The 15,268-nt window shown below is 54.1% G+C and overlaps 6 protein-coding genes across 6 annotated transcripts; 4 read left to right on the top strand and 2 right to left on the bottom strand.

The window, feature by feature from the left end:
* Positions 1 to 153: 153 nt before the first annotated feature.
* QC764_705140 (uncharacterized protein) lies at positions 154 to 1,363 on the top strand. Its single transcript, XM_062950173.1, has 2 exons — positions 154 to 460; positions 533 to 1,363. Exons 1-2 carry the CDS (start codon positions 354 to 356, stop codon positions 1,239 to 1,241), a joined length of 816 nt encoding a protein of 271 aa, XP_062796151.1. The 5' UTR covers positions 154 to 353; the 3' UTR covers positions 1,242 to 1,363.
* Positions 1,364 to 1,437: 74 nt separating this feature from the next.
* Positions 1,438 to 2,328, bottom strand: syf2 (Pre-mRNA-splicing factor SYF2; the record flags this gene model as incomplete). Its single annotated transcript, XM_062950172.1, has 1 exon — positions 1,438 to 2,328. One exon carries the CDS (start codon positions 2,326 to 2,328, stop codon positions 1,438 to 1,440), a length of 891 nt encoding a protein of 296 aa, XP_062796150.1.
* Positions 2,329 to 2,615: 287 nt separating this feature from the next.
* QC764_705120 (uncharacterized protein) lies at positions 2,616 to 6,379 on the top strand (the record flags this gene model as incomplete). Its single annotated transcript, XM_062950171.1, has 2 exons — positions 2,616 to 2,969; positions 3,020 to 6,379. Exons 1-2 carry the CDS (start codon positions 2,922 to 2,924, stop codon positions 6,377 to 6,379), a joined length of 3,408 nt encoding a protein of 1,135 aa, XP_062796149.1. The 5' UTR covers positions 2,616 to 2,921.
* A 1,333-nt stretch (positions 6,380 to 7,712) lies between these two features.
* Positions 7,713 to 9,936, top strand: QC764_705110 (uncharacterized protein; the record flags this gene model as incomplete). The annotated part of the gene is made up of 6 exons (XM_062950170.1): positions 7,713 to 7,869; positions 7,926 to 7,996; positions 8,050 to 8,177; positions 8,238 to 8,419; positions 8,476 to 9,338; positions 9,405 to 9,936. The coding sequence occupies 6 exons, from the start codon at positions 7,713 to 7,715 to the stop codon at positions 9,639 to 9,641; spliced, it is 1,638 nt and encodes a 545-aa protein (XP_062796148.1). The 3' UTR covers positions 9,642 to 9,936.
* Positions 9,937 to 10,067: 131 nt separating this feature from the next.
* Positions 10,068 to 13,797, top strand: AKL1 (Ark- serine/threonine protein kinase; the record flags this gene model as incomplete). Its single annotated transcript, XM_062950169.1, has 3 exons — positions 10,068 to 11,528; positions 11,607 to 11,704; positions 11,761 to 13,797. The coding sequence occupies exons 1-3, from the start codon at positions 10,625 to 10,627 to the stop codon at positions 13,795 to 13,797; spliced, it is 3,039 nt and encodes a 1,012-aa protein (XP_062796147.1). The 5' UTR covers positions 10,068 to 10,624.
* Positions 13,798 to 14,041: 244 nt separating this feature from the next.
* On the bottom strand, positions 14,042 to 14,921 carry QC764_705080 (uncharacterized protein). Its single transcript, XM_062950168.1, has 3 exons — positions 14,670 to 14,921; positions 14,524 to 14,602; positions 14,042 to 14,363 (listed from the first exon to the last, which is right to left on the bottom strand). Exons 1-3 carry the CDS (start codon positions 14,698 to 14,700, stop codon positions 14,204 to 14,206), a joined length of 270 nt encoding a protein of 89 aa, XP_062796146.1. The 5' UTR covers positions 14,701 to 14,921; the 3' UTR covers positions 14,042 to 14,203.
* Positions 14,922 to 15,268: the final 347 nt, after the last annotated feature.

Raw genomic sequence — 15,268 nt, 5'->3', positions numbered from 1 at the left:
TTCTCGCAGCGCGGCAGGCAGTTTGCGGGTCAAGCCTTGATTGCGGGGGCAGATCTCCCCGAGTTGGTCTGTGTCATCCCTGCTGGGGAGCCGCTAAACTTTGACAAAAATTCCCAGGCGGCGGCCGGCAAGTCCCTTGTAGCATGATCTCATCATAAGCTTGGGAAGCTTGTGAATCGGACGGCGAGCTTTGCTGATCTGGTGAGCCTTGGGTTCTTCGGTTGAGCGAAACGTCAATTGATAGCTCTCATACATGCACCCTGAATTTCTCTTGTGCTTTTTCTAAATCAACCCATCTCGTTCACCCATCCACCCAATTTGCACCCCCTCTCCATTCTCACATCCATCCCACCATGTCAACCGCAACCAAACGCCTCATCGTCTTCGGCGGCAACGGTTTCCTCGGCTCCCGCATCTGCCGCTCCGCCGTCGCCCGCAACTGGGAAGTCATCTCCATCAGGTACCTTCCCCCCTTCCCTTCCCTTCCCTTCCCTTCTCCCCCGTATTATCTATCTAACCCTCTCTCCCATAGCCGCTCCGGCCAACCCCACTGGCCCTCCTCCTCCCCACCTCCCTCCTGGTCCCGTTCAGTAACCTGGCAGAAAGGCGACATCTTCAACCCCCAATCCTACCTCCCCTTCCTCCCCTCAGCCACCCACATAGTCCACACCCTCGGCATCCTCCTCGAAGCAGACTACAAATCCCTCCTCTCCGGCCGCCCCTCCCCCGCCAACCCCCTAGACCGCAAACCCGGCGACCCAAGTCCCCTCAACACACGCAGACAGGTAACCTACGAAACCATGAACCGCGACAGCGCCATCCTCCTCGCAAAAGAGGCCGAAAAGGCAGGGGTGGAAGGCTTTGGGTACATCTCCGCCGCTGCCGGAGCGCCAGTCCTACCCTCGAGATATATCACCACCAAGCGGGAAGCAGAGGACATTATCCAACGCGAGTTTCCCAAGCTGAGATCGGTCTTCTACCGCGCGCCGTTCATGTGGGATAGTTCTAGGGCTGTGAGCCTGCCTATTGCTGCCGGGGGCCTGGTCGCGAGCACGGTGGATGGGCTCACGGGGGGGTTGCTCAGGGGGGTGCTGGGGGCGGCCGCAATCAAACCTCTCAAGGTGGACTTGGTGGCTGATGCGGTGGTGGAGGGGCTGGGTGACCAGAGTGTGAGGGGGGTTGTTGAACCAAAAGAGATTGAGGAGTTGGGGACCAAGGGGTGGAGAAAAACGATGCTGTAGAGACAGACCAGAAAGGCGGGCTGTGTGAAGTCAAGTAGCAGTAACTGTATTTTGATCGTTTTGCCATGAGCAGGCGAACACTGGCTGCATGACCAGTTGTTGTAAGATGAATAGAATACCCCACGTCATCGTTGAACTCCGTATCGCTCGTCCAATACTTTTTTTCTTTGATGTAACAACCCCAAAACAATCCAAACTAAACCATAGTTCCCCTCTCAAAACTATCCCGAATCTCGGCCGTGTACTTGTTGTAGAACCGCGCCAGCTTCTGGTTAAACTGCTTGTTCTTCTCGTTAATATACGTCACGTCCCCATTATCCTCCCCATTCCTAGCCTGCCTCTCCCTCCTCTTCTTGAGCGACGCCTCCTCGGCCTTTCTCAGATCCTCCACCAGCCTATCCACCGCCGCCTTGTCAGGTTTATGTCGCGCAAAATCCGTCGAATCCGCCGTGCTAAAAAACGTGCCATCCTTGTCAACAGCAATCATCTCCCCGTCCTCCGTCTCGACAATCTCGAGCGTCCCCTCGGCGGCCGCCTTTTCAATCGCCGCCATCTTGTCGCGGGTGTATTTCTCGACATCGGGCGCGCCCATGCTCTTGAGCTGACGCTTGTAGGACTTTTCCGACTGGCGCTGGTAGTCGCGGAAGGCGGTGTCGTCCCTGTGGGCGTCCTTCTTCTTGACGCGCTTGTCCCAGCGTTCGGACTCTTCGATCGTCCAGTCCCACGCGCGCTTTCGTTCAAAGTCGCCGCCCGAGTCTTCGATTTCGGCTTTGAGGAGCTTGTGGGAGGCTACGGCGTGCTTGCGGTTTATGGCGGTTAGTTGGGAGGGGTCGGAGGCGAGGCGTTGGGATTCTTTGGTGGCTTCTTTGAGGTTTTGGGTGGAGGAGGATTTGGCACGGGCTTGGAGGGCTTTGAAGCGGGCGAGGCGGGATTGTTGGGTTGAGGTTTGTGACGGGGGTTCTGCTGATGGGGTGGGATTTGATGGTACTGTTGTTGTTGGTGTGGCTTGTTGCTTGGTGGAGGGTTCGGGTGAGGTTTCTTCCTCGCGGTCGGAGGCGGGGGATTTTCTTTTGGTAGTGGGGGGCATTTTGATGGTTTGGGGGGGGGGAAGAGGGTTATGTGGTTGTTTGTTGTTGTTGTTGTTGTTATTGTTGTTGTTGTTGTTGTTTGGTGATGATGGATGACGGTCGCAAGTCGCAAGTTGGAATCATGGATGAATGGTGGACTTTGTGGGCCAGACGGACGGTTGTTGCGAAAAGAACCTTGTTGGCTTTTGTGGGACCAAAGTCTTGTCGTAACCCTAACCCTTGATGCTTTTGCTTCACCCAAGTCGGGTTCGAAGCTTACAGCGAGCAAAAGGCCCAAAGTTACAGCGGCACAACCGCTGTAGAAGCCGCTGTTGAAGCCGCTGTTGAGACACCATTATGGAACCACATTCAAACACTCTGAAAGACATGAGAAATATGAATTAGCAGCGTACATCTAATTTTCCATTGAAAAGCATTCAGCATATCGGCATCGCAGCTGTGACTTGGGATACCTTGGGCTGTTCAACTTTGAGCCGTTAGGCAGCTGGGCAAGAGCGAGCTTCAAGTTCAGCATCCATCACTTGCCATCCTCTCGAAAGCAACCACCGAAGCACAACTCATCTCTAATGAGCGGTGCTCCAGGCTGAACACCATGTCGACAACCGCAGTCTCTACTCCAAGGACCGAGTTCTTCCAAAAGGTAGGTTGTGTTCACATCAATGCCAGACACTTTGACTGACATTGCAACAGTTGAAGCGGGTCTGTGTGCCTCTCAACCAGTTGGCCGTCCGCTCCCAGGACAAGACAGCCGATGCCAAAGAGATTCTGCAACATGTCGAATCGCTCACTGAACTCTGGTCAACCCAGGCGAGCCAAGATGACAGCATCCTAGACGACAGGCTCGCCGACTATGTCTTTGTCCCTTTGTCGCAAGTCCTCCGTGACAGGGACCAATACCCCATGCGGGTGGTCGAGGGCGTCATCCGTCTACTTAGAGAACTCATACAGCATGGGTGGAAGGTCAAAACATCGGCAGCCCTTTTTCGGCAGCTTTTGATTCTTCTTTCGTTCACCATTGGTGGTGTGCCCGGTCAAGAAAGGAAGAAGGACGTCCCGGAAGAAACGATTATTGAAGGGTTCAAAACGCTGGGAGCCTTGATCACTTCAGTCGACCCTGCTCGGCTTAAAAGATCGGAGATTCCTGGAGAAGACTCCATCCCGGCACTTGGTCACAGTGTCACTGTGATGATTGATGCCGTCACCGAGGATCTTCCTTCTTTGATTCAACTTGAGGCGGTGGCTTGCTTGCGGGCTGTCTTCATCAGCACCAGAGACAACTCTGTTCTTGCTCAGTTTCTGCCTGGCACGGTGTCTGGTCTCGGTAAACGGTTGTCTCCGCCGCTTGAAAGGCAAACTCAAAAGCGAGTTCTTGTGGCTTGTTTGGAAGCCCTCCAGCTTGTGTTTGTCAATGTGTTGGGTGACCTCAAGGTCAGGAGTCTGCTCCGGCAGCTGGAGACAGCCACACCGGCCGCGGAGGAGACAAAATCCGACGGCGACTCAGAGTCCAGGTATATCGAACTAACACCGTCATGGCTGAAAGCAACTGCTGCTCAAGTGAAGATTGCTCTATCTGCGGTTCTCAAGTTGCGAAGTAATGAGTCTGAAGAGGTCCAGCGTGCTCTTTACAGACTATGTATCGCTCTGCTGGATGAGTGTCACGCTTCACTCGCTGACAGTCAATCAATATTGGTCGAGACAGCACTGATGTTGCAGGAGGATGACGCAGCTCAATCAAGACTCGAGACCAGCCTCCAGGACCTCGTCAGCATCTACCCGGAGCTGAGCAACGGCATCAAATCTGCCCTGTACAGCTGGGTCGCGGGCCTCCCAAGAATGATGCAATCCAGCAACGAAAAGACCAAGCAATTGGCTATCAGAAGTATTCTCCGGGGAAGCAAGCTAGCAGTTGCCATGCACATGGACTCGTCAACTCTGGACGATTCTCTGGCTGATTCACTAAGAGACAGCATCATCACTCTGATGAAGGCTTCGAAACCGCAAAAGGTGATTGATGACCTAGGAGCCGTCGATCTATCTCAGCCCACAGACCTCATCAGATCAGGAAATACCGAGTTGGCAACATACAGCCCTGTCATTCTTGGCTCTGAAGGCCAAAAGGCTACTCGAAACGAGCTCGGCTCCCTCATCTCTCAGATCGGGCCTTCGAGTCTACAGGTCAAGCTCGCAATCTCTATGCTCAGCTACGTCCGCGACTCGGATGAACCCACAACACAGATTGCCTCCTTCTGGCTCGCCTTTCAGCTCCTCAAGTCGAGCTACGCCCAATCTGCCGACATGGACGAGCTCTTTGACTTTTCTGCCCTGGGAGAGACCCAGCAGCAAGACGAAGCCTTCCAAGAGCTCTACGACTTTTCCACCTCTGTTCTCGCGTCCCGCTCTGACTCTGTCGAACCCCCCCCCTGGCAACTCGAAGCCCTCGCCCTCGAGGTCACCGCGGATTATGCCACCCGTCTCGAAGAGGACTTTCGCCCCGAGCTCATCGACGTCTTGTATCCTGTCACTACCTTTCTCGGGTCAGAAAAGCCTCAACTCAGGCGGCATGCGATCACTACGTTGAACATTCTCGCCTCTTCGTGCGGGTATGGTTCCGTGTCGGAGTTGATTGTCGACAATGCGGATTACATGCTTGATTCTGTCTCCCTACGCCTCAATACTTTTGACATAAGCCCTGCTTCGACGAGGGTTTTGACGATGATGATTAGGCTGACGGGGCCGAAACTGGTGCCGTTTTTGGAGGATACGGTGCAGGCTGTTTTTGCGGCGCTGGATAATTATCATGGGTATCCTGTTTTTGTTGAGGGGCTGTTTGATGTTTTGGGGGAGGTCGTGGCGCAGGGGGTGAAGTCGGATGTGTTGCTTCTTGCGGGTAGTGACAGCGAACCTGCTGTTGATCATAAGAAGAGGGGTTATCGACCTCAGGGGGTGGAGGGGATTCTGGAAACGGTGGGGAAGCATCTTGCGAGAGTGGAGGAGTCGAAATCAAGGGCTGAGGAGCCGTTTCAGCCTGTCCCGAGAAAGGCCTGGGGTCCGGGGAGGGAGAAGAGGAAGGAGAAGTCGTTTGTTGAGGAGCTGGAAGCTGCTGAGGATGATGATGATGATGATGATGAAGAAGAAGAAAAGAAGGAGATGGAGGAAGAGAAAGAAGCTGTCCAGACGCCGACCTATCAGTTGCTGACTAGGATACTGACGCTGACGCAGCACTATCTTACCTCTCCTACTCCTACCCTGAGGAAATCACTCCTGGATCTTATTACAACCGTTACACCTGCCTTGTCCCCGTCGGAGGATGCATTCTTACCGCTTGTGAACGTGATCTGGCCGGTTTTGACCACGAGGTTGCATGATCCGGAGCCCTTTGTTGCGATAGCGGCTGCTAAGGCGTTGGGGGGGCTGTGTAAAGGGGCGGGTGACTTTTTGGGGACGAGGTTGAGGACTGTGTGGGGAGAAAAGGGGCAGGGGTTGAGGGCTTGGATGATCAAGGTTAAGGCGGAGGCTATGGGTCAGAAGAAGGGGACGAGTAACAAGGGGAGGGGGTTGATTGGTGGTGTTAGTGGTGGTGGTGGGAATAGAAGTGAGGGGGGAGGGATTATGATTCCTACTTCTACGGCTTCTACGGGTTTGTTGTCATCCTCGATTGGAACAGGGGGACTGCTCAACCTTGATTTTGGCAGTGGGCCGACTACATCTCCTGATAATGGGGGGATGAAGATGGTTTCCTCGTCGTCGTATACCACACCTTCAGGGGGCGGGAGGTTTTCACAATCTACGCGGCTTTGGGAGGCGGCGCTTGGGTTGGTGAGGGATATTGTTTCCTATGTCAAGGTGGAGGATGAGATGTTTGATGAGATTTTGGAGTTGGTGATTGATGTCTTGCCTGGGCAGAAGGAATTAAAGGACGCGATGGAGACGGTGAATGGGGATGCGGTCTGGTTGGGGTTGTATGAGAGGGGGTTGCTGAGGGGGTTGGAGGTTAAGCAGCCGGTGATGGAGGGGTTTGGGTTTGTGAGGGTGGAGGTTGGGGGAAGGTAGAGAGGTGTAGTTGAAGTTGTGACAGCTTTGAGGGCATCTCTACGAATAGGTACAAGTGACGGTCTTTCTTCACAAGAGTGTCATTCCCCAGAGTCGAGTCTGGTTGTTGCACATGGCCTTACATCCGGGAACGTGGAGAAATCCCGGCGTTACGGGCGCCGGCCACCTGTCGTCACTTCTAACGGTGACCATGTGAATCGGACTGGTGTTAACGCCGAGATGGGGCAGGTTGATTGAGGTATGATGTCAATGGCTCGATCGTATTTCTTGGGTCGTGGGGTGGTGGCATCTGGACTTGTTCCATTGCATCATGAAGAAAGGAGGTGCCCCATACATAGCGCGGGTGACGAGATAAGCTGGTGTCTTCACAAGTCGGGAAGAATATGTTGGCTGGAACTCCCGGGGGAAGCTGGGGACCACGACACAAGTCCCTTCACAACGGCCACAAGTTTTTCTCGCATTCTCGCATGGTGTTGCTTGATTCTGGGTGGTGGTGCTTTCTCTTCTCTTCCAGGTTCTCAGAGAGGTTTGCGTACGTCCGATTCTCCTATCACTTAGTTGCCGTTCGAATCATCACTCTGGGATATGATTATCAGAGACTAGATTGACTTGACCGGTTGAGCAAACGCTTGGTTCATGATCCAACACTTGAAAAGGAAGACGGAGAACGAACTGCCAAAGACCGTTTCTGGTTCTGTGAGACGTGGTAACCTGACCGTCAAGAAGTAGCCAGCTCGACACTTCATAGACCGAACGCTTTGGTTTGGTTCCATCGATCGGCAGGAAGGGTCCTGTCAAGATGGAATGGCATTCGAACTGGCAACCCTGGCGGGGGAACAGCGGAGACCTAGGGTCCTGTCAGGATGGTGTCATTGCATCGTCCAAACCTTATGTCCATCTCCGACCCACAGAACACTCGACCGGCACCTTTGCCCTGATAACAGAGATCTACTCGGTCCCTCCGAGAGAACAAGTCTGTGATCCGGCCCAGAATGGAAACCGGAGGGCATTTTCTAGTCCTCCCCGTCTACCAACCCAATCCCGACGGCGGACGACTTGTACGGGGGCCAATATCAAGAGTTCACCAATCTATCTTCTGCTATCTTCCATGCCAGTGAACACCAGTATAGCGCCAAGGGGTTTTGGCTTGCTAGATTCCAAACCATAATTCTCGTTATCATTCTGGTGGCGGCATCACCATGGATACTAATAGCCCGCTATCCCCCTCCTTGTCTGCTCTGCTGGCCTTCCTCGCTCAGGCCATTTATGTCACAATTTTTTTGTTCCGAGACCACCCCAACAACCACGTTCATCAAAAGCAAGAAACGACGACATGACTACACCAGACGAGGCTGGCACCAAGGCGATAGCGCGGGACAATGCTTCCCGCTCCAGCAGCCGGGACGAGGAGATGGGGATACTGACCCCGGTCGAGAACAACCAGCTCAAGAAGTCCCTCAAGAACAGGCATCTTCAAATGATTGCCATGGGTATGTCCCCAGCTTGCGGACGGTGGTACTGTTCTGACAATATCGTTCTCTTCCAGGTGGTGCGATTGGCGCTGGTCTCTTCATTGGGTCTGGGGCAGCGTTGAGTGCAGGTGGACCAGGCAGCGTGGTGAGTGCATCTATCTTGTTAACAGAGCCGACTCGAGCTAACTTTTCTCCAAGCTTATATGCTACACTCTCATCGGAATAATGATGCTGTTTACTTGTCAGGCTCTCGCCGAGCTCTCGGTCGTCTATCCTTCCAATGGCGCCTTTTTCGAACACTGCTTAAGATTTCTCGACCCAACATGGCAAGTTCACTGTTATTTTTATACGTGATAGACTGGTGATCGCTAACTGTCATGTCTCAGGGGCTTTGCCATCGGCTGGGGCTACGCTCTAACCTGGCTGATCATCCTTCCTTTTGAGCTTATTGCGGCCTCGATCACGATACAATTTTGGAACGACACAATTAACATGGGAGTATGGGTGACGGTGTTTCTGGTAGTACTGGCATTTATTCAAATATTTGGAGTTCGAGGATATGGCGAAGGTTTGTGTCCCCACTAGAGCACAGCAAGGAGCTCGCGTTCTGACACGAAAACACAGTCGAATGTGTCCTCAGCATCATCAAGATTATAGCCTGCAGCGGCTTCATCATACTCGGCATCGTCATCAACACGGGCGCTGTGGGAAGGCAGGGATACTTGGGCGGCGAATACTGGAGCGACCCGGGTGCTTTCAGGAACGGCTTTGAGGGCTTTGCCAGCGTGTTTGTGATCGCTTCTTTCTCTTTCGGCGGCACCGAACTGGCCGGTCTCGCGGCGGCCGAATCAGAGAACCCCGAGAAGTCGGTCCCCAAAGCCTGCAAGCAGGTCTTTTGGCGCATCTCTTTCTTTTACATTCTCAACCTATTCATCATGGGCCTGATTTTGCCATCCGACGATCCCCGACTCCTCGGATCAGAGGGCGCCAACAGCAAAGCATCACCATTCGTTTTGGCGATCCAGGATGCTGGAATCAAGGTGCTCCCACACATCATGAACGGCGTCATCACTATCGCCGTCATCAGTGTCGCCAACTCGTCGTCGTTTGGTTTCACTCGCACTGTCCAGGCGATGGCTCAAGTTGGCATGGCACCCACTTACCTGGCCAAAATCGACAAGCAGGGCCGTCCTATGCGTTGCACCATCGTGCTCCTCCTGTTTGCCTTGATTGCGTATGTCGGGCTGGCACCGAACGATGCGGGTATGAAGTTGTTCGACTGGCTTCTTGCCGTCACTGGCGTGACGTATTTCTTCATCTGGGGCTCGATTTGCCTCGCGCACATTCGCTTCCGGAAGGCTATGGAGGTCCAAGGCTTGTCCCTTGACCTGGTCCCATACAAGCCATCAGGTGGTGTCTGGGGAAGCTGGATTGCCCTCATTTTCAACGGCGTTTGTCTCGCAGCCGCCTTCTACGTCTGCGCCAAGGTCTGTTTTTCCATCTTCTTGTCCTTTATCATAGTGATATCTGCTGACTCTTTTTGTTGATAATAGCCTAAACCAGGTGCTACTGCGGCGGAAACGGCTGAGAAGTTCTTCAAGGGCTACCTGGCCGCACCAGTGATGTTTGTTCTCTGGCTCGGGTGGAAGGTGAAGACGGGAGAGTGGAGGCTGCAGACGCCTCTGCATGCGATTGATCTCAAGACGGATGCCAAGTTTAGGGATCCGGTCAATTTCGAGCCTGAAGAAAAGAACCCCTTACGCAAACGCATGTTGGGAGCCTTTTTCTGAGCTGTCGACCATCTTTTCTTTTCCTCTTGTTGATGATGATGTACATGGGCAAGCGTTTGGTACAGAGCGTTGTTGTGTGTTGGAATGTGGGCTTGTGGGGATTTTATGACTGGATACCATATTTTGCATGATGTCTTGTGGTGAGAGGGAATCGCCCGTGGCATCTGGTTTGGGAGATGATTAATGTGAAGATGAGACGTAGTTATTTTCTCGGGATGAAATCTATATAGACTAGAGTACGCACCTAATCAGTCATGTCCAAAGCTATATCGGTTTGTCCTTTTTTGAGTCTATAAGCGTATACAATATCAGGCCGCGAGATGTTAACAGTTTGATGCGTTGGTTGTGGTGGAGGTGTTTCGTTGATGTGGCTCCTTCTGAAGTGGCCCGTCGTCCCCTGAAAGTGGCCCCCCCTGAACTGGGGGTCTGGGGAAATGCCAAGCCATCCCTTGCCAGCTGGCTCCACCTGAGTTGTCCGTGTGCAGTGAGGTGTAAGCACTGACCTGCCTGGCATTGGCGTTGGCATTTGTCTGTCTTTCAGGCGGTACTTGTACCTGGATGAGCAGCACGACAAACATCGAATTCAGCCTCTGTCCCCCAAAGCAAACGATTGTCGTCATCCTCGAGGATCACTCAAGATTCAATATCTGCTGAACCGACCACTGCTCGGCCATGCGGCGCGTAGCGTAGGCAGCAACCCCTCCCCCGCGAAACCGAATTCCCCATCGATGCCCTGAAAGTCGCTTGCCAGCCAAAACCTGCTCCGCCCAAGTCCACCCTCTCCCTCCCACCCCCCCCGCGAACCAGTCGCTCCCCGTTTCCGTTCGTCGTCTCCCGTGTCCAGCTGTTTCCCTCCCCTCTCACCGCCCCGGACTGTCGACCGCCCCCTTTTTCTCGGTCCCGACCGCCCTGAACCCGTGTTCCCCGATACCTCGTAGCTTCACCAAACACACGCTGCTGTCCATCGGAGGAATTTCACGGTCATGGCTTCGTACGGCCAGGCGGCGGTGCCGGCAGCGGCACGGCCCGCAGTACCTTACGGGGCACCCGTACCAGGGAGCGTCCCCGGCGCACCACCGGCGGGCACCTTCTCCCCCGGCACCAAGATCCAGGTCGGCAACCACCGCGTGGTGATTCAGAAATACCTCTCCGAGGGCGGCTTCGCACATGTATATCTGGTCAAGCTGGCCGCCCCCGTCAACGGGACCGACCTGGCCGTGCTCAAGCGGGTCGCCGTCCCGGACAAGGAATCGCTGCGGGGGATGCGCACCGAGGTCGAGACCATGAAGCGCCTGAAGGGTCACAAGGCCATTGTCACGTATATCGACTCTCACGCATCGGAGCTGCGCGGCGGCGGGTACGAGGTGTTTTTGCTCATGGAGTACTGCAACGGCGGCGGGCTGATCGACTTTATGAACACGCGCCTGCAGCACCGGCTGACGGAACCCGAGATTCTCAACATTTTTGCCGACGTTGCTGAGGGCGTGGCCTGCATGCATTACCTCCGACCGCCGCTTTTGCACCGCGACTTGAAGGTCGAGAATGTGCTAATCACCATGGTTGGGTCTGTCCGGAAGTTCAAGCTCTGCGATTTCGGTTCGGCGGCGGCACCGCGCGCGGCTCCCCAGACGGTGGTCGAGTGCAGGTTGATGGATGAGGATGTTCAGAAACACACCACGATGCAGTACAGGAGTCCGGAAATGGTCGATGTCTACAGGAAACAGCCGATTGACGAGAAGTCGGACATTTGGGCGCTCGGCGTGCTGCTGTACAAGCTTTGCTATTATACCACGCCTTTTGAGGAGCAGGGACAGCTTGCTATTCTGAATGCCAGTTTCAGATATCCTAGTTACCCTGCCTTTTCGGATAGGCTCAAGGGACTTATTGGTGAGTTTTTTTTTTTGGTTTTTTTTTGGGGGGGGAGAGAAGGTTGGAAAGTTGACTTTGGAAGCTGATCTTGGCTAGGCTGGATGCTGCGTGAAAGTCAGCAGGCCAGGCCGAATATTTATCAGGTACTCCGTGAGGCCTGCAAAATGCAGGGCCGGGAGCCACCAGTCAAAGATGTAAGTCACTTGTTGAGATTGAAGAGTGAAAGGCGGTTGCTGACTCAGACATCTAGATTTACTCGGGGAAGTCGCAGGGGGACCCTCATCAGCATAAACAGAGTTCATCACTACAGCAAAAGGTCACGTCGCCGCCTCTTGTTGGCGCCGTGTTTTCTCCGAAAGCCACTCAGGAACAGCAGGTCATTCCCGAGATTGAGCGCATGAGGCGAGGCCGAGTGCCGGCTGCCCAGCCCAGTGCTCCGACAACAGCAACAGTCACGTCACCCAAGGTGACGAATGGAGATCCCTTTGCCGCGCTTGATGCGAGGCCAGTAATCAAGGGCGGGGATGAACTGTCATCAAAATTCCCGTCTCTTGATCAGTTTTCGCTTCTACATGACCATGGGTCCAAATTCGACTTTGACCAGGGGTCGCCGCAATTACCCAAGGATCTGTCAACAAGGGTGGCGGAGAAGTTGGCAGATGAGGCTTTCCAGATCAAGCCCTCGCCTTCGCCAATTCCAACGCAACCAAGCCAACGGCAGTCCATTGACGGAAGCAGAGCCAACCCCTATCCAGCGGCGGCAGACCCATCACGGGTGTCTCCTCCGGTCAAGTCTGCCTCTGCGCCACCAAAACAACCTGGGGCCAGCCGGGCGTCAACCATCATTTCCAACACCCCCGAGCTGCAGGCAATTTCTTCACCCCCGCAGTCTCTTTACCAGCCAACTCCTAAACCAACCATGGTGTCGACTGGCACCATGACATCGCCACCGCCGGCGGAAGGACCCTCGCCGTACCAAGTGTATCGATTCCCACCTGCTGATGGTCACCGCGCAGCCAGTGTACCCAGAGCTCCAGAGACAGGTCTCGGTCTTGCTCCCTCGGCGCTCGGAGATCCAGCAGCTCGGTCAGTTTCCCGGACGCCATCATATCAAGGCACATCACAGGCCGGCCACGTTCGTCATCCTTCTTCCTCGAGGCCGTCACTAGAAGGCGGACGACCAAGCCTGGAGAACCTTGCATCACGCCCAAGACCAATCAGCACTCACCTCGAATCCAACCTGGACTTTCTCCGCGAAAAAGAACAAGCCCCCTCTCCAAGATTTTCCCTCGACAGGAGCCGCCCGTCGACCCCCAAACTGGAGGAAGACAAAAACATTGCCTCCAACGTTGACTTTCTCCGCTCTCTCGAAGACCCGGAACCGGCCAAGAAGGACAAGTCCCATAAGCACACGAAGCGGGGGAGTCTGTCTTCCATCGGCGCCGGAGCGAAGAATATCCTCGCAAGCAAGTTTGGCGATGCGTTTAAGCGGTTTGAAGGCGGGAATTCCTCCTCTGGTCCTATCGTCCGGACGCCGTCTCCGCTCAAAGACCTCGACCGTCATGATGTTTTGACTCCCATTACGGGATCGGTAGCCACGGGCGGGCATAGCGATGATGATCATGACCAGGATGAGATGACGCCTGAGATGAGGCGCGAGCAAGAAGCGCAGATGCTCGCGCAGGAGGAGGCCAGGGTTGCTGCCGCGCAGGCGGAGTATAGACAGCGAGTTGCGCAACGGGGCAGTGGTTCAGGGGGGGGTGGTGGTCCAGTCCCGCCTCCTAAACCAGCTGGGGGAGGGGGAGGGGGCGGAGCGTCAAGGGCGCAGGCGATACAGAGCAAGGTGCAGAGTTTGCTGGATGAGAGCAATCGGGGTGCTGTTGTTAGGACTGCGCAGGGGTATGGACAGCATACTGATCGGCCATCGACATCATCATCGGGGGGGGTTGGGGAGGAGAAACCGCCGTATGTGCCGAGGAAACCGGGCAGTATCATTGGGGATAAAGGAGGGAGGCCGGGGACGAGTTCGGGTGGGAAGGCGTTGCCTGCGCCGCCGCCGAAGCCGGTGCACTTGGGACAGCAACAGGCGGGTGGAGGGATGATAAACAGGCCGGCTTCGCCTGTTAAGAGAGAGGCGTTGTTGGCGGTGGATTTACCGGGGAATGGGGGGGCTGCGTTGCTGAAGATGACGGCGGGGGAGAAGGAGGATTATATTAGGGATTTCCAGAAGAGGTTTCCGGATTTGCAGATGGTGGAGAGGGATTTGGGGAGGGAGGGCGGGAGCTAGATGGTGTTAGGGGGAGTGGTACATGATGGGTAGATAAGGAGGGTGGTAGAGGGGAAGGTGTATCATGATCAACAAGGTGTTAATGAAGATGAAAGAATTTTATATACAACAACGATGAAAAATTGGGTATAGAATGGAGAGACGTTGGGGGCGAGCGTATGTACCTGGTGGTAATGTATGTCTCTCTCTCTCTCTCTCTCTCTCACACACACACACACACACAACAGAGCTTTGGTTTTATACAGGCATTTATATGAGCAGCATTTTTGGATGGGTGGACTTGGATTTTTTAGCCAAATATTGCTTTTGATTTCAGAAGATGCCCTAGATATTTGTAGGTGGTTCAGGGGCCGATAATGAGAAGCTTGCCGGTTGTTTACTTCAACTCTGGAAACGGGAAATATGGTTACTTCTTGCCTCCACCACCAAGAAAACTGGTGAACCAGGACAGGGCGGCCGAACCTGAGGGGGTTTCTTCTTGTTGATCGGCAGAAGAGGAGCCGGCGGGTTTGCCTTGGCCGGCTTGGGGTGGGTAGTCCTTGCCGGAGACGGTGAATTTGGGTTCGCTTTTGGGGGGGTTTGTTAGCTTTGTCATGGGTGACGATTTATTGAGAATATTGCAATGGATGGGCAACGGCTGTGAGATGGGGGTTGTGTGTATCATGGACAGGATGGATGTGAAAGGGGAAAGGGGGAAAGGGGGGGAAGGAGGGGAGATGAACATACCAAGTACACCACTTATCCTCGGGAACAGACCCGAGAACGGAGGGGACGTGGGAGCCGCAGCCTCGCCAGGATTGCTTAGCTATACCATCCTCAATGTCAGCAATCATCAGGGGTCTGGATCCAACAAAGTCCTGACAAGTACTAACAGCAGTTGGGGCAGGAAGATCCGAAGCACATCTTGTCTTTTGTTCTCGTCTTTTGCTTGCCGAGTAAAAGTTGACTGGGTTGAGGGGTTTACAAAAAACAGCCAGCTCTCCAAACCGAAAAAAAAAAAAAAAAGATGGGATGAAACGATCAGCTATATGTCCAACTTAAGCTCAGCTGAGATATGAAACCCCAGGAGGATAAGTTCCCGTCTCGCTCTTCCAGAAAGCAGTCGCCGACTTACCATATCCCGCTTTCTGGGGACCAACGCCGGCCCCACTTATCCCGTCCCTCCACATCGCCGACCTGCCTAACCTTGCCCTTCGGTGTGAGTGGGTCCGTTTCTGGATATCTCCGGCCGGGGACCACCAGCGGGATGTCGGGCATCATTTTGTAGCACCGACATCATATCACTCTGGTCCATTGATTCTGAGTTTGTCAGCTGTACAAGTCGCCGTCAGGACACCAACAGACACTACACAATCGCCGACTCAGCGGCAAGCATGGAGCAAGAGATACAAGAAATGTAACATCGCGTCAATTTACACATTACTTTATACAGTAACAATTCGTATATCCATCCCCAACCCACCATCATTCA

Source organism: Podospora pseudoanserina, assembly GCF_035222485.1.
Source record: "Podospora pseudoanserina strain CBS 124.78 chromosome 7 map unlocalized CBS124.78p_7.2, whole genome shotgun sequence".
Lineage (NCBI taxonomy): Eukaryota > Fungi > Ascomycota > Sordariomycetes > Sordariales > Podosporaceae > Podospora > Podospora pseudoanserina.
This window is presented reverse-complemented; position numbering and strand designations above follow the sequence as displayed.

Excerpts from the sequence above, each read along its gene's own strand:
- QC764_705140 (XM_062950173.1), top strand. The coding sequence starts at position 354 with ATGTCAACCGCAACCAAACGCCTCATCGTCTTCGGCGGCAACGGTTTC. Across the intron at positions 461-532 it reads TGGGAAGTCATCTCCATCAG|CCGCTCCGGCCAACCCCACT; the intron begins GTACCTTCCCCC and ends TCTCTCCCATAG.
- QC764_705080 (XM_062950168.1), bottom strand. The coding sequence starts at position 14,700 with ATGTGCTTCGGATCTTCCTGCCCCAACTGCT. Across the intron at positions 14,603-14,669 it reads ATCTTCCTGCCCCAACTGCT|CTAAGCAATCCTGGCGAGGC; the intron begins GTTAGTACTTGT and ends AGGATGGTATAG. Across the intron at positions 14,364-14,523 it reads GAGGATAAGTGGTGTACTTG|CGAACCCAAATTCACCGTCT; the intron begins GTATGTTCATCT and ends CCCCCCCAAAAG.